General features: G+C 30.3%; 4 protein-coding genes across 4 annotated transcripts; 3 read left to right on the forward strand and 1 right to left on the reverse strand.

Annotated features, from left to right (window-relative positions):
* Positions 1–2,482: 2,482 nt before the first annotated feature.
* On the forward strand, positions 2,483–3,001 carry LOC124929787 (agamous-like MADS-box protein AGL80). Its single transcript, XM_047470180.1, has one exon. It carries the CDS (start codon positions 2,483–2,485, stop codon positions 2,999–3,001), a length of 519 nt encoding a protein of 172 aa, XP_047326136.1.
* Positions 3,002–5,266: 2,265 nt separating this feature from the next.
* On the forward strand, positions 5,267–9,032 carry LOC124930697 (enolase). Its single transcript, XM_047471038.1, has 16 exons — positions 5,267–5,424; positions 5,561–5,624; positions 5,711–5,775; positions 5,850–5,897; positions 5,999–6,085; positions 6,179–6,259; positions 6,370–6,552; positions 6,640–6,714; positions 6,983–7,045; positions 7,129–7,209; positions 7,359–7,553; positions 7,890–7,940; positions 8,216–8,304; positions 8,397–8,448; positions 8,543–8,599; positions 8,688–9,032. Exons 1-16 carry the CDS (start codon positions 5,359–5,361, stop codon positions 8,766–8,768), a joined length of 1,338 nt encoding a protein of 445 aa, XP_047326994.1. The 5' UTR covers positions 5,267–5,358; the 3' UTR covers positions 8,769–9,032.
* Positions 9,033–10,797: 1,765 nt separating this feature from the next.
* Positions 10,798–15,295, reverse strand: LOC124932487 (peptidyl-prolyl cis-trans isomerase FKBP53). The gene is made up of 11 exons (XM_047473123.1): positions 15,141–15,295; positions 14,959–15,032; positions 14,523–14,758; positions 14,229–14,362; positions 13,149–13,479; positions 12,908–13,066; positions 11,740–11,989; positions 11,510–11,597; positions 11,376–11,417; positions 11,220–11,268; positions 10,798–11,126 (listed from the first exon to the last, which is right to left on the reverse strand). Exons 1-11 carry the CDS (start codon positions 15,151–15,153, stop codon positions 11,045–11,047), a joined length of 1,458 nt encoding a protein of 485 aa, XP_047329079.1. The 5' UTR covers positions 15,154–15,295; the 3' UTR covers positions 10,798–11,044.
* Positions 15,296–20,993: 5,698 nt separating this feature from the next.
* Positions 20,994–21,826, forward strand: LOC124932722. The gene is made up of 2 exons (XM_047473391.1): positions 20,994–21,080; positions 21,167–21,826. Exons 1-2 carry the CDS (start codon positions 21,018–21,020, stop codon positions 21,773–21,775), a joined length of 672 nt encoding a protein of 223 aa, XP_047329347.1. The 5' UTR covers positions 20,994–21,017; the 3' UTR covers positions 21,776–21,826.
* Positions 21,827–26,165: the final 4,339 nt, after the last annotated feature.

Genomic DNA, 26,165 nt, shown 5'->3' on the forward strand with positions numbered 1-26,165 from the left:
AATATTCATCTTTATGTGATATGTGCACGCGCCGTGGTCTGCTTCTGGGAAAACAGCGCACAAGGCATTAGCGATGCTTGGGTGTCTGTCGGATACGAAGACGAGATCATCAACTAATCCAATTGCGTCTCTCAGTTTTTGCATGAAATAAGTCCAGGAGTTATTATTCTCTGAATCAACAACGCCGAATGCGACAGGATATAGTTGCTCATTCGCATCCAATGCAATAGCCACCAATAATTGACCACCCACCTTGTGCTTAAGAAAACTAGCATCAACACATAATACAGGACGGCAAAAGGATTTGAAACCCCTAATTGAGAGGCCTAGGGACATGAACATATACTTGAAGTGACCGAGCTCGTCTGTCTGTATGTCGGTTATGGTACCAGGATTACACTTCTCCAACATGTAAAGGTATGATGGCAGTATTCCATAAGAATCCTCTACCGTTCCTCGCACCGCTATTAAAGCATTTTCCCTTGCCCTCCATGCCTTATTATAAGTCAAAAATATCCCATAAGTTGTCTGCATGTCTTCAATTATTTTCTTAGGCAAGTGGTTATGATGATGGTCCATGTACTTGCTCTTCACGCACTGCCCAATAACCCATGCTGGTGTTTGCATTTTTTTCTTGGGCCTCGACAAAGTGGAGCATGAGTGTTGATGCTCAAATGTCCGGATCTCAAACATCTCAGAAAACTTACCTTTCACAGCCCGCAAGCTCCACTTGCATGTCTCATCCAAACATTTGAGTTCCCAAAGATTTTTCCTTGACTTCTCCACTTTGAATTCAAAATGATTGGCCATCGCATATTTATATAGAGCAAGTTGAAGTTCTTTTTTATTTTCAAACAACGAACCGACTTCCAATACGGTTTCACTAGTTAATGCCATCGCAAATGTGGGGTCTGGCGGTGATGTGTCTGTCGGGTCTGTCGATGGTGTACCCATTGAAGATCGTCTTGCACTAGATGGTGTACCCATTGATGATCTTCTTGCACTTGTTGGTGTACCATTATTTGATGCCTTTTTTGCACTAGTTGGTGTACCCAATGATGATCTTCTTGCACTTGGTTGTATAGGTATTGATGCTTTCTCACCACTATTAACATGCAAGTCCTGAGTAAGTGGGATGTGAGGCAAAGAGGTTTCTCCGGCTTCATTTTGACTTTCAACAAAGAATTCCAAGGGTACAACAGGTGGAACAAATTTCTGAGTAAGTTGTGGTGGTAGTATACTTTCTTGAGTTGGGTATGTAAGTAGTGGTATCTTTTCTTTAGTAAACGCTGACTTCTCCACTACAGATACACACAATGGTGACACTGTTCGACCCAAAATCAAGCGTGATAGATATGTGTTCAAATCCCCATCATTATCAATAAAAACAGGTTTTGGATTTCTGATATTCGGAATATCATACTTCACTTGGAGCACTAAATCGTATGCTGATAACTGGAGATTAAGTCTATCGTAGAGTATATCAAGTAATTCAGCATAACGAGTACTTTGGGGTAGATCAAATGTTTTGATTGAAGATGCATCAAAATACAGTATTCCATCAGCATCAAGTTTCCACTCTCCATTATAGAAAACGAAAACTTCAGCTGCAATATAAAAAACATGATTTGATTTAGAGACGTATAATTAATACTTCGCGAATCGAAAGGCACTTAGCGAAGCGGGAAGTCCTTCGCGAATCGTAAGGCACTTAGCGAAACGGGAAGGGCTTCGCGAATCGTAAGGCACTTAGCGAAACGGGAAGTCCTTCGCGAATCGCCAGGCACTTAGCGAAACGGGAAGTAAACCCTAACCAATCTCAGAAACCGAACATCAATAAAACATGCTTCAAATAGACGTACCTATTGGAACAGTGCTCGTGCACGTCGTCGAGCTCATAGTGGATTTCGAATGAACTTCGCCGCCGAGATCTCCCCCGAGTTCGTCGCCGCCGCCGGAGTTTAGAGAGAAGGAGGAGAAGAGCGGGAAGAGAGAGAAGGAGAAGAAAAGAAATGAAAAAAAAGTACGGCGCTTATATTAAATAGTAAGGGCAATCTGGACATTTCACATATCGTCACTTCGCGAAACGCTAAGTGACTTAGCGTTTCGCGACGAGGGCAAAATCGTCCAAAAAAAATAAAATCACCACGAGCGCAATTAAATTATCAAAATTCCACCAGGTCAAATAACCCGGTTTGCAAGGTCGTTTCGTCAAATTTCCCCATTATCCCAGCTATTTTGAGTCAATAATGGTACTAAAGTAAATACATAATTATTTACAAAATCACAACAATTATATTTTTGGACATTTTTTAATTTTATTTTTGATGGGAAGGATTGTAGTTTTTAATCATTAATTGCTACAAATTTCCATCCATATAAATATAGCCATTGAGTGAGAACAAATTCATCAGTGAAAATATATTTCATTTTCCAATTGTTTCACAAATAAATATTGTTTCTTATTCACTTTTGTTAAACTATGACCACCAGGAGAAAGATGCAACTTTCCTTCATTGCCAATAACATTGCAAGGAAAGCTACATTCAGGAAAAGGAAGGGTGGTTTGGTAAAAAAGATGCACGAAATAACCACCCTATGTGGGATCGAAGGGTGTGTCATCATAAATGACAAGAGTGATCCTCAACCAACGGTTTGGCCCTCAGAGGAAGGTGCTCGAAAGACTATCGAAAGGTTCAGGAGCCTTCCGATAGACGAGCAAAATAAGGGGACGGTGAATCAGGAGAGTTTCACCAAACAAAGGCTCGAGAAGATGGAAGAGAAGGTGAAGAAGCTGAGAGGAGAAAACCGAGAGAAGGAGGTGACGCTGAAAATGTACGAAAGCATGTGTGGTGACCCGTTGGTAGTGTCCTCCACTCTTAATGCAAATGAGTGTGAGGAGGTGATCAATATGCTGAGCCGACACATAATGGAAATGGACATTGCTATGGAGACTGTCCGTAACCGTAACGAGGCTTCGTCTTCCAATCCCCTCCCCTAGACACTCCCTATTCCCTTAGAATTTATTTATGTTATTTACCTTTGTAGTTTCATATGTATCTATGTATGTCTCTCATGACATCATTTTTATGAATGAACTAAGTTTTTTTAATTTAAGTAATTTTTTTTTTGTCATTCTTAATTTATGACATGTAGCTGTACAATGTACTTAATATGATATAAAAAACCGATAAAAAAAATTACGGAAAAATATGACTTTATCTTTTAATTTTTTTAATTTAATTTAATATTTATTTTATCTATTTTAAAAATATTTCAAATTTGAATAATATGAGTGCTAATTAAAAATAATAATATTGGTGATTAAAATATATAAATATATTAATTTGATTTATCAATTGTAAAAACAATAAATAGATTTATCACTTCTAAAAAAAAATGTTGATGCACTTTAATATTAGGTAACTAATAATAATATTTTTTAAAACAAAAATTTAAACAGTTTATTTCTAACAATTATTAATATTATTTTTTAATAATAAAAAATTATTAAGTAAAATTATATTTTAAATTAATTATTTAATAAATATTTAAATAAAAAGTTAATATATTTAACATAATATTTGTTTTCTTTTAGTTTTATTATTTAAAAAATATTAATTATTTATATATATGTATACAAAAATCTAAAAAAAATACAATAAATAAATAATATATATATATATATTCAAATAATAAAACTAAAAAAACTATATTTAATATTATATTTTTAAATATTTTAAATATTTACTGAATATTCTTTATTTTAATTTATAATTTTCTATATATTTTTTACACTAAATATTATAATATTAAATTATTATTATTAAATAAAAATAATATTTAATGTTATTTTTTAATAAAAAATAATTATTATATATTTTTAAATATATTATCAAATAAAAATAATTAAATAAAATAATTAAAAAACATTTCATAAAAATAATAACAGAAACCTTAAAATTATTTAAAAACTTAATTATTATTATAAAAAATAAATTATGACAGTAAAAATAACAATTAATAATTAATATTATTGTTTAATAAAAATTATTATTATATAAATTTAATATATTATTAATTAAAAAAAAGATAGAAATAAAAAAAATTGTTAAATGATAAAAAAAAACTGTAAAACAAATTAATAAAAATATTTAAAAATCCTGACATGTAATCCAGACAATGATAGATATGAACACTAAATCCTACTAAATCAAAGATAAATTAAATATGCCACCTAATAAATCTTTCCTAATCAATTCTTGAATGTTGAAACCCTTATTATGAATCTGATTAAAACACGTATCTTAGATACCATTTTTGCATGAATTTCACATAGATAGATGCATATAAAAATAGAATAAAAGGAGGAATTAGTAAATATAAATACTAAGTGAATGATATAATAATATGAGTTTATTTGAAAATACCTAAACTATATTATAATTAAGTTTAAATGAATAAATATTATTAATTTAATTAATATACATTTAATTAAAATTTATTCTTGAACATTATTTTATTTAAATTAATATCTTAATAAGATATTAATTATTTTTAAATATTTTTTTTTTTACCTAAATCACCTAGATCCAACTCCAAGCTCAATTTTTATAATGTATTTTATCAAATCTTTATCATTTAATTTGTAGATACATTTTTTTTTATAATATTATAACAAATTAAAAACTCAAATAAATTAATTTTGATCTAATCAGATTATTTTTAACAAAATCCCCCAGCAAGATCTCAGAGTCAATGTTAAAAAAAAATAGAAAAAAAAACATAAATTTCACGTGAACTTTATAACAAAAGTTAAATTATTTAAATATATAGACTTTTAAAAGAATCACATGAATATCTATTATTTATTGATACTTTTTGACCCGTCAACATTTTGAAAATTAAATTAAAAAAAAAATGTATACGTTGGTTTTAATTTAAATTTAATTTGACAGAGAATTAAATTTGAAAACTGTAAATATGAATTTATTTGAAAGTTATAGACCTTAATTAAAATATAAGCATATAATTAAGGACTATTTAATATATTTAACAAAGGCATATTCTCATAGGTTAAAACGATACCCTGGGCTGCCCAAGGTTTTTAGTGGGCCCCTAGTTTTGGATCTAAAATGAAAATATTACCATTCTTGTCGACCAAGAAATGAAATCATCACCGTTCAAATAGTCTGAGCCTTTTAAACAATCCAACGGTCAGGATCACGACAATCCAGTATCTGAAAGTCTATAAGAAAGTAGCTTCGTTTACTCCGATAGCATAAACACTTTGAATCAGGAACTCTTTTCAATCTCTCTTCGGTGAAATCGCTCTTCGTTTACTCAGAAAACGCATTAATGGCGACGATTCAGGAAATGAAAGCTAGGCAGATCTTCGACAGCCGTGGAAATCCTACCGTCGAAGTAAGTTTGTTTTTACTTTCTCAGATTTCGTTATGTATTTCTCTAGATCGGAACATTTCTGTTGTTTTGATGCGAGAAAAAGACATTTACGTTGTTTTGAAGCGTGGATTGTGTTATTTATGTTTATCGTTTTCAGGTTGATATTATTCTCTCTGATGGAACTCTTGCTAGGGCCGCCGTTCCCAGCGGTGCTTCAACAGGTGAACTTGAATCTCAAATCTATACGAATATGTGAGATTTGATGAGAATCGGAGTTTTTATAATGTATTTTGGTATTTTCGTCTAGGTATTTATGAAGCATTGGAATTGAGGGATGGAGGATCTGATTACCTAGGAAAAGGTGTCTCTAAGGTATGTTGTTGACCGTTCTGTGTATTGAGGAACTTTACTTGCATGGTTTTCTTACTCTTGCATGAATGTTTCAGGCCGTGAATAATGTCAATTCAATCATTGCACCTGCACTGATCGGAAAGGTACATTAACATTTCATTGCTTTAATCATTCCTTGTGTTGGTTGATATGTTAGTGATTGTATCGACTCAGATTTTCCTGTTGTTCTTCATTTCCGTGACAGAACCCCGCAGATCAGGTTGCGATTGATAATTACATGGTGCAACAACTTGACGGAACTGTTAATGAATGGGGATGGTGCAAGGAGAAGGTAAAACTACATAATAGATGGATTTATGTTTTTGCTTTCTTGATCTGGATTTTAAGATCAGTATTTGTAATAATTTGTTCTTTATGCATGCAGTTGGGTGCAAATGCTATCTTGGCTGTTTCGCTTGCAGTTTGTAAAGCTGGTGCAGCTGTGAACAAGATCCCCCTCTACAAGGTACTCAAATAAAAATTTCAATTACAATCTATGCATTTTTTAGTTGGGTTCACTGAAAACTAACAAAAGATCCTGTATCTAACTTGTGATATTTTTTCTCCTATGTGCAGCACATTGCAAATCTAGCTGGTAACAAACATTTGGTGCTACCAGTTCCAGCATTCAATGTCATCAATGGTGGTTCGCATGCCGGTAACAAGTTGGCAATGCAAGAGTTTATGATCCTTCCTGTTGGGGCCTCATCTTTCAAAGAGGCCATGAAGATGGGTGTGGAAGTGTACCACCACTTGAAGGTGACTTATTCTTGCATAACGATTAACTGTTTATATTTATTGTTAACAATCATCTTGACATGCATTTGTTGTTGTTTGCTTTTTCAGTCTGTGATTAAGAAGAAATATGGACAAGATGCTACTAATGTCGGTGATGAAGGTGGTTTTGCTCCTAACATTCAGGTTTGTTGTTTAAAGGTTTTTTGTGAGGCATTTGTTTAGGTCTGGTGTTGTTTATAGCTTGTTTGAATGTGTAAAAAGAACATCATTTGAAGAAAAAGTGGATTAAAATTGAAGTACTGATGTTTTAGTAATCTAGTTGATGATAGATTGACGATGAGATTAGGGGTTATTTTGGTCTCTTCAATATGTTGGTCTCTGCTGCTTAGTTAGTGGTTAGTCACTGGTCTCTTCAATATGTTGCTAAATGACTTGTCTATTCAATTTACAGGAGAACAAAGAAGGTCTTGAACTATTGAAGACTGCAATTGAGAAGGCTGGATACACTGGAAAGGTTGATTATCTTATCAACCCATCATCTATAAAAAAAAATTAAATCTATAATGAGTACTCATTAGCCTTTGCCTTTCTTTGCAGGTTGTCATTGGAATGGATGTTGCTGCATCTGAATTTTATGGCGAGAAAGACAAGACCTATGACCTGAACTTCAAGGAGGAGGTGCTTATTGATCTAAATTTGAACATAATGTTTAGTTTTCACATTGAATAGAAGAATTGGTTTGATTTGCCTTGTTTTTAGATTAGAAGACTTGAACCACCATTTACAGTTTAAACGACTAAATCAAATACCTTTTCTACATGTTGCAGAACAATGATGGATCTGAAAAGATATCTGGGGACAGTTTGAAGAATGTCTACAAGTCCTTTGTCAATGACTATCCAATTGTGTCAATTGAGGATCCCTTTGATCAGGATGACTGGGAACACTATGCAAAACTCACAACTGAAATGGGCAAGGAAGTCCAGATTGTTGGTGATGATCTTCTTGTGACAAACCCCAAGGTAAATTATGATACTTTTTTGGGTATCATAAATTTGCATAAAATTTTGTTTCACATTTTGTACCAAAAGAAAAGTTTTTGTTTCTCAAAATTGGAGATCATGATCCAAGACTGATCTCAAATTACAATATTTTTTACCAACTAGAAGAATATTGCTCAGTGGTGGTAGAGCTCCTCATTTAAAAAAAAACATTATTTCACCAACTAAAATAGTTTATGATTTTCCATTTGTATTGAGAGAACCCTAAATTTTCTAAAAAACAGTTTTTAAATGGACACATGTTTGGTTAAAATGTAGCATTGGCAGTTGTTGACTTTTGTTTTGTGGCTTGTTCAGCGTGTAGCAAAGGCAATCAAGGAGAAGTCATGCAATGCCCTTCTTCTTAAGGTAAGCATTGTATTTTGCATAACTAGGAGCTTGTCTGATGTAATAGTTAATTGTTTTATTTGATAAAACGATGAATTAGTAGAGATTACTTGTTTAAATGACTAGAATGATATTAAAATACAGAGGATTAGTATTTGAGTTGAATGATAAAGTAGTTGAGGATGGGATAAATCCAAATAACTCTACATCAAACAACTTGGTCCATTTCTGTTGCATGTTTGGTCTGATTATTTCTTGCCAACCTAATTTCTTTTGACTTTTTCAAAAAAAAATAGGTGAACCAAATTGGTTCTGTAACTGAGAGTATTGAGGCAGTGAAAATGTCCAAGCAAGCTGGTTGGGGTGTGATGGCTAGCCACAGAAGGTATCTTTATTGTGCTATTGTGTTGTCCATATGAACTATAACCCTTTAGCAATAACTGAAATCATAACTTGGTTGTTTGTTTGTTGTTGCAGTGGTGAGACTGAAGATACCTTCATTGCAGACTTGTCCGTTGGCTTGTCTACTGTGAGTTTTTCATATCTCATGGCATAGTGTTTAAACAAACCTAAGTTCATAAGAGTGAAGTTCGTTGTATATAATATTGTTTTGAACAAAACAGGGGCAAATCAAGACTGGAGCTCCTTGCAGATCAGAGCGGCTTGCAAAGTATAACCAGGTAAAGATCCAAAATCTGAAATATAGAAAATTAGATTTAAGTTTGGTTGGTTCTGATGAGAGTTGGTTTGTATTTTTGGTATGTGCAGCTTCTTAGGATTGAAGAGGAGTTGGGAGCTGAAGCAGTGTATGCAGGGAAGAGTTTCAGGGCACCAGTTGAACCATACTAGAAATAGAAATGGGAAAAACTCACAACCAAGTATGAAACAAAATAAATTCCTGCTTTTAGGAGTAGGAGGATGGTTGTTGGTAGTTTGTTTGTCTGTCTTTTGATTTTATAATATTATGTGTTGTATGTATATGCTGCTGAGGGAGAGCATATATAGTTTTGGTTTTTGAACAATTGTAGCCCTTTTTACTGGGTTTCAGAGAATTGTTGTGTTCGGCAGTAGTAGTATTGTGGTTTATGATATTACTTACTCTTTTGGTCACCATTCCATTTTCATCTACTTTATGTTTTGAATGAAATACATAAACTTTGCCTTATTTCTATAAAAAAAAATTCCATAGGAACAACTGATGGTCAGTTTTCACCCAAAAATAAGCTTTATTAGAACTTTCTAATTATATTTATTCCAACCCCTGTTCTTCTATTCTTTCCCAAAACCACCTATTTAAGGACACTGTTCTTTATGAATCTTGGGCTTTAAATGTTTTGAGAAGGCACACAAATCTCTCGATCTACATGGGAATCTCATTGTCAATATAATTTATTTTAAACATTAAGAGTTACTTTAAAAAAAATAGTTATATATTAAATTAATCTTATAAATATTATTAATTCATTTATTTATTATTTAAATAAGTAATATATTTTGTTAATTGACAGAATTGTAAGCGTGAGACTTCTTAAATATTAACTTATTATCTATGCGAACCCACATTATGCGAACTCACATTATATGATGTATATTTTAAAATGAAAAGATTTTAAGTGAAGTATATACCTAAGATCAATTTTCTTTCCACCTGATTAAAAAGGTCTATTCATCTATTAGAATAAACCACATTAATTGAAAAAAAAAAAAAACCTCATCTATTAGAAGAAGACCCACATTTCATATTCCAGGACACCTTTTTGGCCTTCACATTTTTATTTAACCTCTATAGTGAGTAGAGTGGCAGATTGGCCAACCCATGATGTGGCGGGCCTACTCACCAAAACTCATCGTTTGACGGGTGGACGGCGAGCCGAAACTCCATCACGGCAAGCTGACTCTCCATCACGGCGAGCTGAGAATCCCCAACCCAATCCAAGATGGGTTGTCTCACTTTAAATAAAAATCATTAATAGTTCTAGAAACAAGGGTTCAAGGACATTATCAAATAGTCATAGACAGAGACGAATCTATATAGGGGTTCGGGTGGGTTGAAAGCCACCCCAAATTTGATTTTTGTTTTTTTACGGTTAAAATGTGACATTACCCTCTAATTTAAAAAAAATAATCAATAGAATTCAATATTTTATTTATTTAATTATTAAAAAAATGGTAAAACTTATCTTTATTTACCCGTTTAATCCAAAATATTCTCGTTTCTTACTTTAGCTCACCCAAACAAGAGTCTTATCAATCTTTACACATTAATTGACCAAATAGTAATCAAAGTAACTAAAATTTGAAAAATTTATAAAATAGAAATTTCAGTAAAATCAATTTTTTTTAAATATCATCAATCGAGATATAATCCATGTCAAATTCTTCTCATTCATTGTCTTTCACTATATTGTTTGCATCAGCCTCCTCTAGAACATTTGATCCTTGAATGGACAATATTGATATAACTATTATATTGTCTTCTTAATTTTTATAAATGAGATTAGATTTCTTTTCGGGGCTGGTCCGTGTAAATCCACTTTCAAATAGATTGCTGAGATTAGATTTCTTTTCGGGGCTGGTCCGTGTAAATCCACTTTCAAATAGATTGCTAATATTTCAACTCACCGGTCAAAATTGTTTGGCAGGCCTAACCCTAACCCAAATTGACGGCTCGAGCCGGACCTAGTGAATTACTACACTCATAGCATTTTAACTACATTTTATTTTTATATATATTATGCTCAATTTATTTAAAATTAAAATCTTTAACAAAATTACATCTCATTTTTTATTTTATAACAACATTTAAAAAACCAGTTTTTTTTTACTTTTTGAACTAACTATACACATTCAAGATAAATAACAAACAGTATAAATCAAGTAAGAAATAGAAGATCTCGATAACAAAAGGGATACAAGTTCTTATATCCCTTACAAATAAATTCATTAAAGCAGATAGGGGTTGGTTCAGTTGATACCTTGTTTCAAATACAACCAGGAAAGACAAAATAAATCTAAGTCCCAAAATTTGTGATAAGAACTCAAAACCAGAAACACCAATGATCATTTACCAATAACAGCAATCATCAAAAACCTATTTGCATCACCAGATAACTTCAGGAGGCTGATCAACGAACATCCACCAATTCCACATCAAAAACCAACCATGCATTTGGTGGAATAGCCCCACCTGCACCTTTACTCCCATAACTGCATAAAATTAAATAAATATATGTTTAATTAGCTCATCTTTTTATACCAACCAAAGAGACAAATGGGAAAATAGGAACACTTATATCCTACCCCATGGCTGGAGGAATGGTGATCCTTCTTTTATCCCCTACACGCATTCCTATTCATAGGATAAAAAGAAATATATAAAGCACAAATTTGGGAATAACAATAAACGACAATACGGTGGGTTTGAAAGGAATATATAGGTCAAGAAGGACCACTTACCATTAACTCCTACGTCCCATCCTTTAATAACTTGTCCTACACCTGGAACATGAGATAAAATCAATTGAGCCTCAAAAAATTATTTAGGTGTACACTCTGCTTGGATGTCCATAAACAAGCAAAATAATGCTTACCTAGGAGGAACTTGAAAGGTGCTTTGCCAATATTGGAATCAAATATTTTCTCATTTTTTTTCAACTTTCCAATGTAATGAACACTAACCTGAATGAATTTCAGGAAAAGAAAATCCCAGTAAGAAAAAAATGGTATATATATATTTGAACAAGGGACACAAAAGAAATATTTCTCATTAGATATGTGACTAATGTCATCAGGATGAATTTAAATATTATACAGTTATTACCTTTTTCCCAGGGGAGGCTTTTTTAGCATCGGGTTTGCCCATTTTTAGTTCATCAATGACCAATCCATTGGGGAAGGTCCTTGATTGGTATGGTTTGGTTTCAGACTTCTCAATGTTATCTTCTTTGGAATCCTTCTTATCAGTAACAGAAACTTCAGAATTCTTGTTAGATTCAGTCTCCTTCTCCTTCTTGTTCTTTTTCTTCTTTTTCTTCTTCTCAACGGTAGATGAGGAATCATTCACAAGGGTTCTGATTCATACATGATATGAAAGCAACAAATTATTACATGAATACAATTGAGTAATTGATCACTAATAATGTATCCACAAAAATATGTAATATTTCCATCTGATCAAATGCATATTTAGCTAAAATCAGTAAAATTGAAGTATCCACAAATTAATATAATTGTTCAGAGCAATTTATATGCACTCTACAAATGAAATATCAGAAACTGTCTGTTATTTATACAATTATAACTCCATGTACAAAAATAGCAACTAATATAGACGTGGTTTCTTGTCAATAAAAAATTCAAGATTCTGCGACATCCTAGGCATGAAGCAACCAAAGTAATGCTAGTAAAAAAGTTCAGTAATGATGAAGACAAGATTTAACACAAATTAATACCCCATGTTCTACATCTTAAAGAATTATATACAATATGTACATGGCTGAAAAATATCAGAACATCAATTACATAGTAAATATGTACATGATTCAGAAAATCTACATTTGTTTGTTTGCCAAAAATCACAATGACCAAAATATAAATTGATGATGACCGAGAAAAAATCTCTATATATCAAATGAAGCAAAACAATATATTATAATTTGGATCATGACTTAAAAAATGATTTGTATACCACCAAATGCAACAAAATTCACACTATAATTTGATCACGATCACGAAAAAGTCTTGCACCAAACATAAAAAAAAAAATCATTTTTAAAGCTTTGGTGATATTCCAATGAGTTTTGATAGAGATTGTTGTTTCCATATAGGCCCCCAATGACTATCAAGTTGTTACTATTCCTTAACTGAATGGTCTCTTCCACATTTTTGCTTAAGTAACTATTATAAATGCATAATTAGCCATCAGAATGCCATTTTCAGTATGGAAAGAGAAGATATGAACTACAATTTTAATATGAAAAATAACTTACTTGTCTTTATCCATGGCAATTGGTGTACCTTGAGTACCAACTTCAGAGACTTTTTCCTCATTGGTCTTAGCTTTTTTCTTCTTCTTATCTTTCTTTGTCTTTTCATTAGATTCAGGAACTACTTCTGTATTTTCAACTGCAGAGTTATGGTCTGTCTCCCTAACAAAAATTCAAAAGAAGTGAGAAAATACAAGCAGAGTTTAATCCTCATTAAAATAGAAATGCATATGCAGACTCTTACCTTGTCTGTTCATCTTCAATAACCTCTGCTTTTCTTTTCAAGCCCTTAGATTGGCTAGAATCATTTTTTTCCTTGATTTTGTTGTTTTTAGCATTTACTTTTTTGTCTTCTTTTTTACTTGGGGAGTCAACTTTCCCAATAGGAGCAGAAGATATTGGGAAACCATCATCATCCTCACTTTCGACAATGGGGTCAGTTGCGCCCTTCACAACAAGTTGATGCTCAGAGTTATCGTGGTCAACAATTGAACTAGATTTCTTTTTCTTTTCTCTTCTTGATGCACCGTTTTGAGCAACAGGTTTCTCATCATCACCAATTTCCTCAATCACCACTAACACAACACCAACAAAATAAATTAAGAACACATTCAAACAAATAAATAGTAGACAATAGGCATACTCATAAATAGAGTCGTGAATAAATGACCAAAGAAATTATCACTTGCATACATTAATGGGCTGTTCTGTTATCAATTTTTTCATGTTGATCATAATTTATCAAAATATATATTCATAATGTTTGATAAATATCTCAATGATCTATAAAAGAAACAAAAATGACCGAGTAGCATATAATTTGTATACCAATGTAGCAACAAAAGAATCGGTATCACGCTCCATAAAATTCTTATACGAAAGGGAAAAATCACTTTCAATTATAACTATGGTGTTTTTGACAAATATTGAGACAAAATACAAGTATCTAAATAGTCTCAATATTTGGTAGTATGACAACTTAATATTTAGAATGCTAGGATATTTTCTTGTAGGGAGGACATTTCTTCATGAGAATGCAAATGCAAGATTGGCACAAAATGTCTAAAACAACTAACAAATAACTACAATGAAAAAGTTATAGCATAACTAATAAATCTGCAAATATATTTCAACCGTTGTTCAAAACATGCAACTTAAGAATTCTACTCAGAGTAAACAGACATAATAACCATACAAGATGATCGTAAAACAACCATTCCCATGTAACTATAAAGTTGTAACAGGTGATCGTACCCCAAGTCCAACCAAAATAACCATGGAAATAATAGAATATAGTTGATAAAAGAAATTCAAATAAATGTACCTCCACTTTTTGCAGCTGGTCGAGAGAACATGTCCATATCATCAACAATAAAGTCATCATCATAACCCTCCTCAGAATCATAGTCAGAGGACTCGTCAGACTCAGTATCAGCGATATCTTCTCCATATGAGTCACTTTATAAGTTAAGAAGAACCCCCTCATCATCCCAGTATAGAAGTTTCAAAAATTAAAATCTAAATCATTAACAGTTTTCTACGGCGGCAGTCCAAATAATGAATATAAATCCATTAAAATAGCAAAAAGAAACTGTGCTGAAATAAGTCAAAAGGATACGAGTCATATTCACCAACAACATCATCATGGAGTTTCTCAAGAAAAAAACCAGACAGATGAACAACATGAGGCCCAACAACTGAAAAGATCACTTCATCATCCTCTTCAAACTCGAGATTTAGAGGACATGTCTCCAATTTTTCAGGTAAGAAAGAACACAAGTAAATTGGCTTTTTATCCCCAATGGTACACTGTAGAATGCTTTTCTTTGTAGATGAACCAGTCCCTAGCGTTGCCTAAATAATCAATAATTAGATAAACATATCATGAGAAACCCATTTACAATATTCCCTATCATGCAAATTCAAATCCCATAAACCCATGTCTGAAATGAACCCATATCCTAAAACCCAGAAAAAACCTAAACTTTCAAAGAATTTGCTAATATAAATGACTAAATATTTGCACTAATCATAAACAAAAACAAAAATAAAACCTGGGATATGTGAAGCCTTCCTTTCTGTTCATCGAACCGATGAGTATACGGCTTACCTGGAGTTACTTCAGTCCCTGAAACAAAAACAAATAAATTCTCATATAAATGGTGGGGATTCCACTAGAACTTCTTCGTTTCAAAAATGAAAAAAGATCAAAACCCATTATAAATTTGAAACTGACCCCAGAAGGCCATTGTAAAAGAAGGTTTAAGCTAAAACCCAGGTAAGAGATGGAATACTATATTTTGTTGTGCTCGTTCTCTCTCACTGTTTTTTTTAGGTTAAATGCCCTAAAAAAAGTAAGAATATGGAAACCCTATGGAGGCGCCGTCGCATAATTTTTTTCAGAAAAATTATTAAGAACATAAGGGGCTTGGAGATGGTGACCGGGCCGGGCGGCTCAGGCCCAATATTAATTCGAATTTGTAATACCACAAAATTAAAATAAATATAATAATTATATATTTTATCAAAAATATATTAAATTTATTTTAAATTATATAATAATTTTTATAAATATTTTAAATTTATATAATAGAATTGAATTTATGATAAAAGAAATTAAAATATTTTAAATAGAAAGAATTGTTACACTATAATCAATATAATTAGGATTAGTGATATAAAATATTGTAATAGAGATAATAGAAAATAAGTTTAATATTAAAGATAAAAAATAATTAAAAAAATAATAAAAATTTTACAAATTGTAATATAAAAAATAAAAAATAAATATATTATATATAATATAAAGAGAGAAATAAATAATATATTATTATATAATAAGGTGAAAGAAAATAAAATATAATTATATAATATGAAGATGGAAAAAAATAAGATATTAACTCTTAAATGAAAATAAATAAATAAAAAATTATATTATAGGTAAAATATATATTTTAAATATATAATTAATAATAAAAAGTTTTTGGTCAGAAGTGAAGGACATGTTAGAATCGCATAAGTTGCAGTTAGGCCTGATGGTGACATGTAGGGGTGGTAAAAAAATCGACCTGAAAGGTTCGATCGGTTGATTCTGCCGATCTAATCCGATATTTTTATTGAATTTTCGGATCGAATACGAATCGGAAAAAAAAAAATTAGATACCCGAAGCCAATTCTAAAGGCCTAAGGGCCTAAACAATAATTAGGCCTGAGAGTCTGAAATAATATTTTGGTAATTTTCATCCAACAACATCCATTAATTAAAATAATTCTTCTGTTTATGTAAATAAAAATATTATAAAATAATTAATTATCAAATTAGACCTATCCAATCTCTCTTAGATGAACCAATGTATTTTTGTTTTAAAAGAAATATTGATTTCATTTTAGCATTTAAATTATATTTTTGATATGTAGTGGAGTTATAACTTGAATTCATAGTTGAGATCTTTAATAGAATATTTTATATTTTTTAACATATGAAAAAAAGTTAGAGATATGAAAATTCGGATCGACCGATATCCGGTTGGCATATCTGACCTGATTTTTTCGGATCGAATGGTGGTCGAATACATATCGGAAATTTAAAAAAATAGAGACGGATACCCGATCCGAAATACCGGATCGAATCGAATCGAATCAGTAGGTTTGTCCACCCCTAGTGACATGTGTCTATGTGCATAAATCTTGATTTTTTTTTAATGAAAAAATTAAAAACTTTTAAGTAAAATTGAATTTATAATAATAAAAAATAACATAAATAATTAAATAAACTTTTTAAGTACATCAAAATTATAACAAAAAATTGTTAAATACAAACTTAATTGACATTTAGAAAAATAAATTCAACATTCCACCTAATTTTGAGATTATATATATTTTTTTGCAAAATGATAAAAAAAAATTATATAATTCATTTTTACACCGATCCATCTTTCATTTTATCATATTAAAAAAAACATTTACCGGCTAAAAATTTTAAATATAAATAATTATCAATAAATAGGAAACTGTTAGCTCTACAATATCCAGTTTTCAGTATCTATTTAATTTAGATAAAAAAAAATGAAAGAAGTTTATAGTCTTATAATTTTTAAATAATAATGATTATTTTTTTTTTAATTTAAGAAAATACAATCTTCATTTATTTTACTTCAATTTAATGCGTTAATTTTTAAATTTAGTCTCTTAAGTACTATCTATAACATTTTAACTATCCTAGTATATATATTTTCAAATAATTACTTCTATATTCAACTTTTGGAATATCGTTAATTCCATCTTCTTCAACTTTAGGAGCATGATTCTGCATATTAAAAAAAAAATCCCTTTTATTACTTTTTTTTTTTTATGTTAAATCAGAATTTATATGTAAAGACAAGTTAGATGGAAGACAAATCATAAATTATTAAGCTCTACTATCACTTGAATTACTAGAGACTTCCATGCACCAAAAATATAATTTAAATTTGAAGTGAGAATAATTATAATCCTCTATTTTCTCAAAGGGGAAATAGAAACATGACAGATCACTTTGTGTGTAAAATATTTAAAACAAAAAAAATATGAAATATCACTAGAAATAAATTATGGAAATTATAATAATGCCCCTAGCTAACTAATCATTTGAACTAGAAAAGACCTGCATCGAACCAAAGACAAGGTGACACAATGACCCATATAATTTTGGAGGATAGAAGATTGATAATAATTAGGAGTCCTAAGATATTATTATGGCAGCTGGGACATATTTTTGTTGTTTTTTTTATACATAAGTATAACTTCTTTATTTGAAATTTTTTTTTAGAAAATTTGTCTCTAGACTGTTGGGTTAGCTTTGATCTATGAATAGATTTAGGGATTGACTAATTATTTTTGGATGGGCTACCCCTAGGTTGGTCTACCCTATGATCAGTCATGCGTAGATGTCCCAAAAGAAAAAAAAAAGAATGAAGAATAAATAAGACTACGGAAATTATTACTTCCCACCGTGATTTTATGTTCGATTTACATTAAAAACTACCTAATTTAAAATTACTGACAATGAACTGAAAATATATTAGCTTTCTAAATTAAGATTAATAATAATAATAATACAAGTTATGCATTACTAAAAATGCTAATTTTTCCATTTTAAATTGTGCAAACATAAAAATTTGAATGTGAACATGAATTATTAGTCCACTTTTTTATTAGTAAGTTTAGATATATATAAATGTGAGTCATGTGACTGTGTACTTATATATGGATTTCCTTTTTTCCATTTTATAAATGATAAATTTATAATTCGTGATCGAGCACATCTTTATCGAAAACAAACCTACGAATTTATCATGATCATTCAAAATGTACCCAAAGAATAAAAATGGCGAAACATAAAAATCAACGCAATAAAGACATCAAAACACTAATCGATAAGGTCGGGATCCTAAAATAGCTCGACTTGTTTCCAAAGTTCCATGTTCTCAAAGGTCCATTGTGCCTTTATCTATGTATTTGATTTGATTTTTCAAAGAAAAAAAAAGAAGATTAGAATTTGGCAGAATAGTTTCCTTGACATGATAGGTCATATGTGGTAGTGAATGATAATAATAAATGTGGACAAACATGTTTTGTTGCATTATTAGTACATGTCTTAACATGTGTTTATAATTAGCTAGTTTTCTTCTTATTGTAACTAGATTCATGGAAAGTGCATAAGAAAACAAATGAGAAAATGAGATGGATAAGATGAAAAGAAGATTATGAGACTAGGGGAATGTATATATTATGGGACCAAACTGCATGGGTGGTGGGTGGGTGGGTGTGGTTGCAATTGCTTTAATTTCTAATTCATTTCTAATATATATATATATAGAAATGTCAGTACTCCCATCTTGTTGCATGCCGCCCATGACAACGATATTTTCGACCATGACATGGCTAAACCAATCCGAATGGTTCATAATATTAGTAGCCTTAATTAGGAAATAGAGGTTTTTTCATTACTTTTCGATGTCACACAAAGAACACGAGCACATGGGATGGGGAGATGAAACCCTAACTAATAAATACAAAAGAGTTATGACTATGTAACTAATTGTCACAAGTAAATCCAAACTAGAGAGATTCATTATTGTTATTGCACATTTTCTTTTTGCGGTGATTTTCTTTACAAAAATGAAATGAACTTTATTAAAAATATGTCATGGCGCTAAAGAATTATGAATTAGGAAACAAAAAACATGTTGGCTTGAGGTTGCAACAATGTCTTTTGCTTGTCTCGCATTTTAGATCTCACCAACTTTTCTTCATGAGGCAGAACATGGCCATCTCTCACTCTCCATCTCCTTTTGGATATTTTTTTTACTTCAATGAATATTGTTTCATTAATAATTAAGTTATTTTCTTCAATGCATCTCCATGTTTGATAGTTGCTTGTGTATAAAATTAACTTATAATTTCCCAAAGTTTGTGAATAATTAATTCGTATTGAATGGAATAAATGTATGCTCAATGAAGTAATTTTCAATGTCCATCCATAATAGATAAATGAGAAAAAATAAGTTAAGAAGTCTCGAAAAATGTAGAAAAAATTGCTTTGTATAAAGTTGATCAACTTCAAAATCTCACATTTTTGTGGAACCCTTGATTTAGAATCTCGTGTTTGTTTGGCCGGATGTATTTAACTTTTTGTGAATCAACAAAAAATAATTTAAGGATAATCACTTCTCAAAAGAGAAAAACAAAAAAAATGTACCCAAAACATAAAAAAATTTCGACATGAGGGCAGTCTAGCTCACCTTGCCGCAGAGTCAAGCTACACTTCTTGATACACTTAATATTGCATATCTAAAACATCGATTACAATGTTTTTAAAGATCATCTATTGTTGTTTGGTTCAATTAAGTGGGCAATTTTGTGGGTTTCTTTAAATTCAAATTGCAACACTAAGTTCTAATGAACTGCCATCAATTAGGGTTGGTCCTAATCAATCTGTCTTTTTCTTTTTTAAAAGGATATGTTTGGAACAATTGGATCTTCCAAACTATTAGATAATTGTGTAATGATTGAGATCATTAGTTGAATTTAAATTTTTTAAAGGATCCCAACTAAAACAATATGATATAACAAACCAAACAACCCTAATTAAGTCATCAACATCTAAAGCTTATAATTAAATTCAAGCCTATGATTTGCAATTTGTATACACATGTGCTCATCGATACAGATCATTCTAAACATGAGAAGCACTAGTACGGATTAACCCTAACTAATTTATAAATATGGAAGAAATTAAAACGACATCTAACACTTTTTTTTTTCTTTAATACGAAATCTTGGAGTTTTATTAGATTGCAAAAGGTGAGGATTAACGTGGGAATCACAGGTTTTGTCTCTAAAGAATCTTCAATATTAACCTCATTAATTAGTGTCAACTGTTCCCCTACATCAAACACAAACAACTAGAAAATGCTGTCATTATGCCTTTTGTTATTATAAGATCCACCATCTCAATTCAAAATAAATAAAGTAATAATGTTTGTTGGATCAAAACCAAACCAATACAAGCTTCCTAGAAAGCACCCACAACTTTTTTCTTAGGACCTGTTTGTCTTTGGCATGTACTTGTACTCATATATTGTCGCGATATATATATATACACTCAATCGTCCAATTTTGCGATATTCATGACATGCACGATCGATGCATATGCATGAGTTTATTTGAATAAATTCAAAAATCACATCTCAACCGAAATAGAAAAAAGTGTTTATCAATTAACAATAACTCAACTAAAATCTAGGTAAAGAATTAATGAGAGATTAAAAAATTGAAATATATATATATATAATTTGTATTGGCTGGATACGCAGACAAGAAACAAAATGTTCACGTGAATGGGGTAAGGTATTCATGCCTTTGAAATGATCATGATGAAGAACACCTTCATGCGGTCTATTCAATAAATATGTATATATTAATTCATGCATGTGCATTTATACTTTTTAAATATTATTATTATTAATTAAACAAAATAAATCAATTCCCTTATTATATATATAGAAATCTCATCAACACCTTCTCTCATTCTCAAACAAACACAAAAACCAAATCACTATTTCATAATTCAATGGCGAATTCCAACTGGTCTGCTGAAAACGCCGCTAAAGCCTTCATCAAAACCATGAAAATGGTGAGTACTCATAATTCCAAAAACCAATTATATTTATCTATAATTATAATTTTGTATATTTGCTTAAGTTTATTTTATTGATATAGGGAAAGGGAGTTAAAGAACCAGACGTGTCGGAGTTCGTGTCGGCTCTGGCTGCCGGAAACAACGCCAAGCTTATGGTTGCCGCCTGCGGCGTCGATACGACGGGAATCTCCACCGTTTTGGCGTTACTAGCCGCTGCAAACCTAACCGACGGGAAAGTCGTTTGTATTCTCCGGTCACCGGAGGAAATTAACAAATACCGGAGCATGCTCGGCGAGAATGTTCAAGTCGAGTTTTCTGTCGGGGAAGCAGAGTCTTTGATGGTGAGCGAGTACAAGGAGTCGGATTTCGTGGTTGTGGATTGCAATCTTTATGATCATGCGAAGATGTCGAGGTTGGTTCAGACTGGCGGCGCCGCCGCCGCCATTGTGTTGGGATACAACGCTTTGAGTAACAAATCTGGGATGTCGTGGTCGTGGGGATCAGATGATTCGAAGGCGGTTCAACTTTTGCCCATCGGAGAAGGACTTTTGTTGAGTAGGATAACCGGAAAAGGCGATCGCCGGAGGAGGAAGAACGGTGGTGGTAATTGGGTGGTGAAGGTTGATAAATGCACCGGCGAAGAACATGTGTTCAGAGTTAGATCACATGGAAGGACAATTGCCTGTTGAATTTTTGTTTTAAAAAAAAAAGATTTTGTTCATCATTATTGTCATCAAGCTTTGCTCTTTCTTTAAGGGTTAAGATCTCAAATGTAAATATATATTAGTCTTTATATTACCACATAAAATTACCTATCAAATCATCATATCTATGTTATTTGAGTGACTTAGAATTTTTTTTTTTAATGATGGGTATTTGGAAAAATTAAAGTATTAATTTAGTTAAGTTGAGTACTGTAACATAAATTATGAATGCTTTTATTTTAAATGAGCAAAGTACATAAATTTAGATGGTTTATATTGAAAATAGCCTAATAAAAAATTATCATATTTTTGGAGAACATTAATTAGTATTATAATTTTTTTTATTAATCAATAAATATATAATTTTATCCAAATTATATAATTTTTTATTAAAAATTTATTTAGTTATTCAAATAACCAAGATCAAATGGCTATACAAATACAAGTACTAATTGATATGGTTTATTTTCTAGCAACATGGAGAAACTAAGGCCTTGCTCTTGTAATTTTTTTTTTAATCTCTATCAAATTATTTTTCAAATTAATCATTTTTTATTCATCAAATTACTTAAAATAATTTCCAAAAGACTTAAATATCTTTTTCATTTTAAATTTATATTTTAAATACTAAATATTTAGAGGGAGAAAACAAAAAACTCATAAAAAAACTGTAATTAATATGGAACGGTAAATAAAGAAAAAATAAATTATTATTTTAGTATTAAAATAGTACGTATGGCCTATGTAATAATTACTTTAAGGTTTTCAAAAAAAATCGAATCTGAACGCAAATGAACGTAGCTCCAATTTTTTTCAAACCGAAAGGACAAACACGGTCCTGCAAAATGAGAAGGTAAACTCTCTCCAGAAAGAAAGAGTTTATTTCCTGTTCATCTTGCATTATTTTTTATAAAATTTTAATCAATTCCTTCAAATATATAACCATTTTAATTTAAATATTAAACTTATTTATATAAATTATTTGAAATATTTTATTTGATCTTTTAATTTTTAAATTTAAGATAAAAAATTATAATATTTTTTAAATGTATAATTAAATCATTAAATTATATTATATTTAAAATTTTATCTAATTTATTTTATATTTATATTTTTACATTATATTTTATAACTTAAATTTTATAAATTTATAATTTTAAACAATACGAATAAACATAGAAAGTACATTAAAAAAAATATCGTGAAAAGATATATAATTAATTTTATCTTAATTTTATTAAAGGAATAAAAAAGATTAAGTTAAATATATAAAGTTGATAAATATATAGATAATATTAACAAGGTTAAAAGTTAGTGTAAAAAAGAAATATTTTAAGAAATAGATATTTAGGTTGGAGATGAATTAGTGTTGATATGACATTTATTCTTTTGGGTTTGAAAATGGATTTTTGAGTTAGAGACGATCTAAGACAATCTAATCTTAAGACAAGATAGTAGTGATGTCAATAAAGTTAGAGTGCATTTACCATTTTCACCATAGTTCTAAGGATTTAATTTAATTATTATTTATGTCACATTTAGTTGTAGTGAATTCTTACTATACAATATACATATACAGTACTCTTTAAAAAAAAATAAAAATAAAATTAATAGATTTTCATATAAATATATTAAAAAAAATATATTATTATAAAAAAATTAAACTTACAAACTCTTATAAAATATGGAAAATAATTAAATATATCGATGATATTATAAATTTTAATTGTGTTCGGGATAAAATAATGACAAAATAAGATTGAGGACACAAATATCATCCTGACTCATCCCGAGAAAAAATTGCATAAACAAATAAACTAAAATAAATAAATGCAGAACTTTCACAAGGATCCTGCAAATTATCATTGTCCTCCATCAAAATGAACAAAATAATAAATACTTAGAGGAATTGTCTTTAACTTATTTGAAAATTAAGCTTACAAAAATACACTAAATATCTTTGACTACGAAATATTTTGTTTGTAGAGCATAGGGATGACAACGAAAATCTTATTTCATGGGTATTAAAGTACTCATCTTATCTTTTCTTTTAATTTAGTGGATGTGAATATTTCCGGCCTCTTTGGGTCCTAATTTTGAGTCCGTCAGATGACATATTTTGCTCGTCTAATTAATTTGTTAAGTGTGTTTGCGGACTATTTGTTTAACCCAATGGGCCAACGCTCTCATTTTTTTAAAGTACCAATCTTCGAACTCAAATTTCATTTTTCGATCCCGATCCTATGTGTATCTATATTTTATCTTATCTCATATTTGTTGGGTACCTAATTCCCGATAAGTATCCCATTACCCGGTTAAAATTTATAAGATTTTAAACATTAAAGAAAAAAACACAACTTTCATAAATAATTTTGAAATGACTAACATCAAAATATTAAAATAACAAACAAAAACATTACACATACTTATGCTATAGATTTTAAAAAATATAACAACTTTGTTGTTAATATAGTAAAAAACAAAGTTAAAATGAAGGTTGAATTTTATTTTCTAAGTGAAGGTTAAAAATAAAAATAAAAATAAAAATTGAATATGAAGAATAATGAGATATAAATAACATTTTATTATTAAAATAAAAGTTAAAGAATAATAAAATTTGAAATATTAAACAAAATAAAGTGAAATTACAATGTGAATAAGAAAAAAAAAATATTGTATTTGTGATGATGTTTGCAACAACCACACATTTTAGAGCACACATTTTTGAGGTCATTTCAATTTTATTAAAAAAAATAAAATTAATTTTAATATTAATATAGTTGGATATGAGATTCCCATACCGTTTGGATAACTTTTCTTATTTTCTATGCCCGATTAGGAATGACAATGGTACCCGTATGCCCAATATTTGTGGGTACCCGATAATCGTATTCGGATATTTTAAATCGAGTTCGAGGTTATGTCGAGAATAGGGAGAGGAAGAATGTACTCAGTCGGGTATGGAGTCTGAGAAAGAGAGTGTACAAAAGTCATACCCGACTATATTAATATTAAAATTATTTTTTTTTATTAAAGTTTAATATGTGACTTTTCAAATATTTCATTATTACAAAATATATGATACATGTTAGATCCAATTCTAAAAACTAAGTGAATAAATCTTAGAATACAAACTAAATCATTAGAGGAAGAAACCTATCATCCAAAATCTTTTAGTTGAAGACTACAGGCAAACTATTAGAGTGAGAAAAATACCTTGATCCATTATCCTCTGTCTATCACAGAAGATTGGGTGTTTTGATCTTCCAAACTCAGCAATCACCTTCTTCTCTCTCTATGGATCGATGGAGGCTCCAAGGATTGTAGGTGAGAGTGAATTGGGGACCATAACCCATTTTATATGCTTTATTTGATAATTTTATTTTGACCATCACAAAATATAAAATTATCCTAAGGTATCTACACATATATAAATTATCCATATTACTTTCAATATACTCCAAAATCCCTTAATCTTTATAAATCACTTAAAATTGATTTAGCTTAATAATAATAACATATATAACCTTTAGTCAAATAATTTAAATCCATTTTAGAATTATAAATCCATATAATTCTAACAATCTCCCACTTGGATTAAATTATGAACTAAACAATTATACATTATCCTTATGATATCAAATTTTGTTATTATCTAAAAGAATATATTCAAACAATCTTGTCCATTGATTATATCAAATGCAGAACCAAAGCGGCTTTCGTTATCATTATCGTAGCTTAACCGATCAATGATCACAAGCATTAATATAACCAAATGACATAGATCAAATATGGATGTGTAGCATGGAAATTACATGTAATGTGATTTAACATGCCTATTTCCAACTGGTCCAACAAAAACTGTATTGAGATCCATAAAAATAGCCAAAATGGACTAAATGAACACCAAAATTAATACCAAAATGATTAAACCAAAATATATATTACAAATATCCATAGAATAGTATCCCAAAAAACATACAGACTCCCACTAAACTTCAATATCTCTAAGAGATACAACCCCCATATGGGCAACATGCTTATGAAAGACCTTGGGTTGTAATCCCTTAGTGAGCGGATCCGCTATCATGAAGTCTGTTCCAATGTGTTCTATAGATATTTGACCATCCTGAACTCTTTCCTTAACAACCAGAAACTTGATGTCTACAAACTTAGACTTTGAGAAACTCCTATTGTTGTTAGAGAACATTACAGCTGACTGATTATCACATAGTATCTTAAGTGGTCTTTCGATCTCTTTGACTTGTAATCCCATAATAAAATTATTCAGCCATAATGCTTGATTAGATGCTTCATAGCATGCTATAAATTCAGCTGCCATAGTTGAAGAAGCTGTAAGTTTCTGTTTAGCACT

The sequence above is a fragment of the Impatiens glandulifera genome, chromosome 3, assembly GCF_907164915.1.
Source record: "Impatiens glandulifera chromosome 3, dImpGla2.1, whole genome shotgun sequence".
Taxonomy (NCBI): Eukaryota; Viridiplantae; Streptophyta; class Magnoliopsida; order Ericales; family Balsaminaceae; genus Impatiens; species Impatiens glandulifera.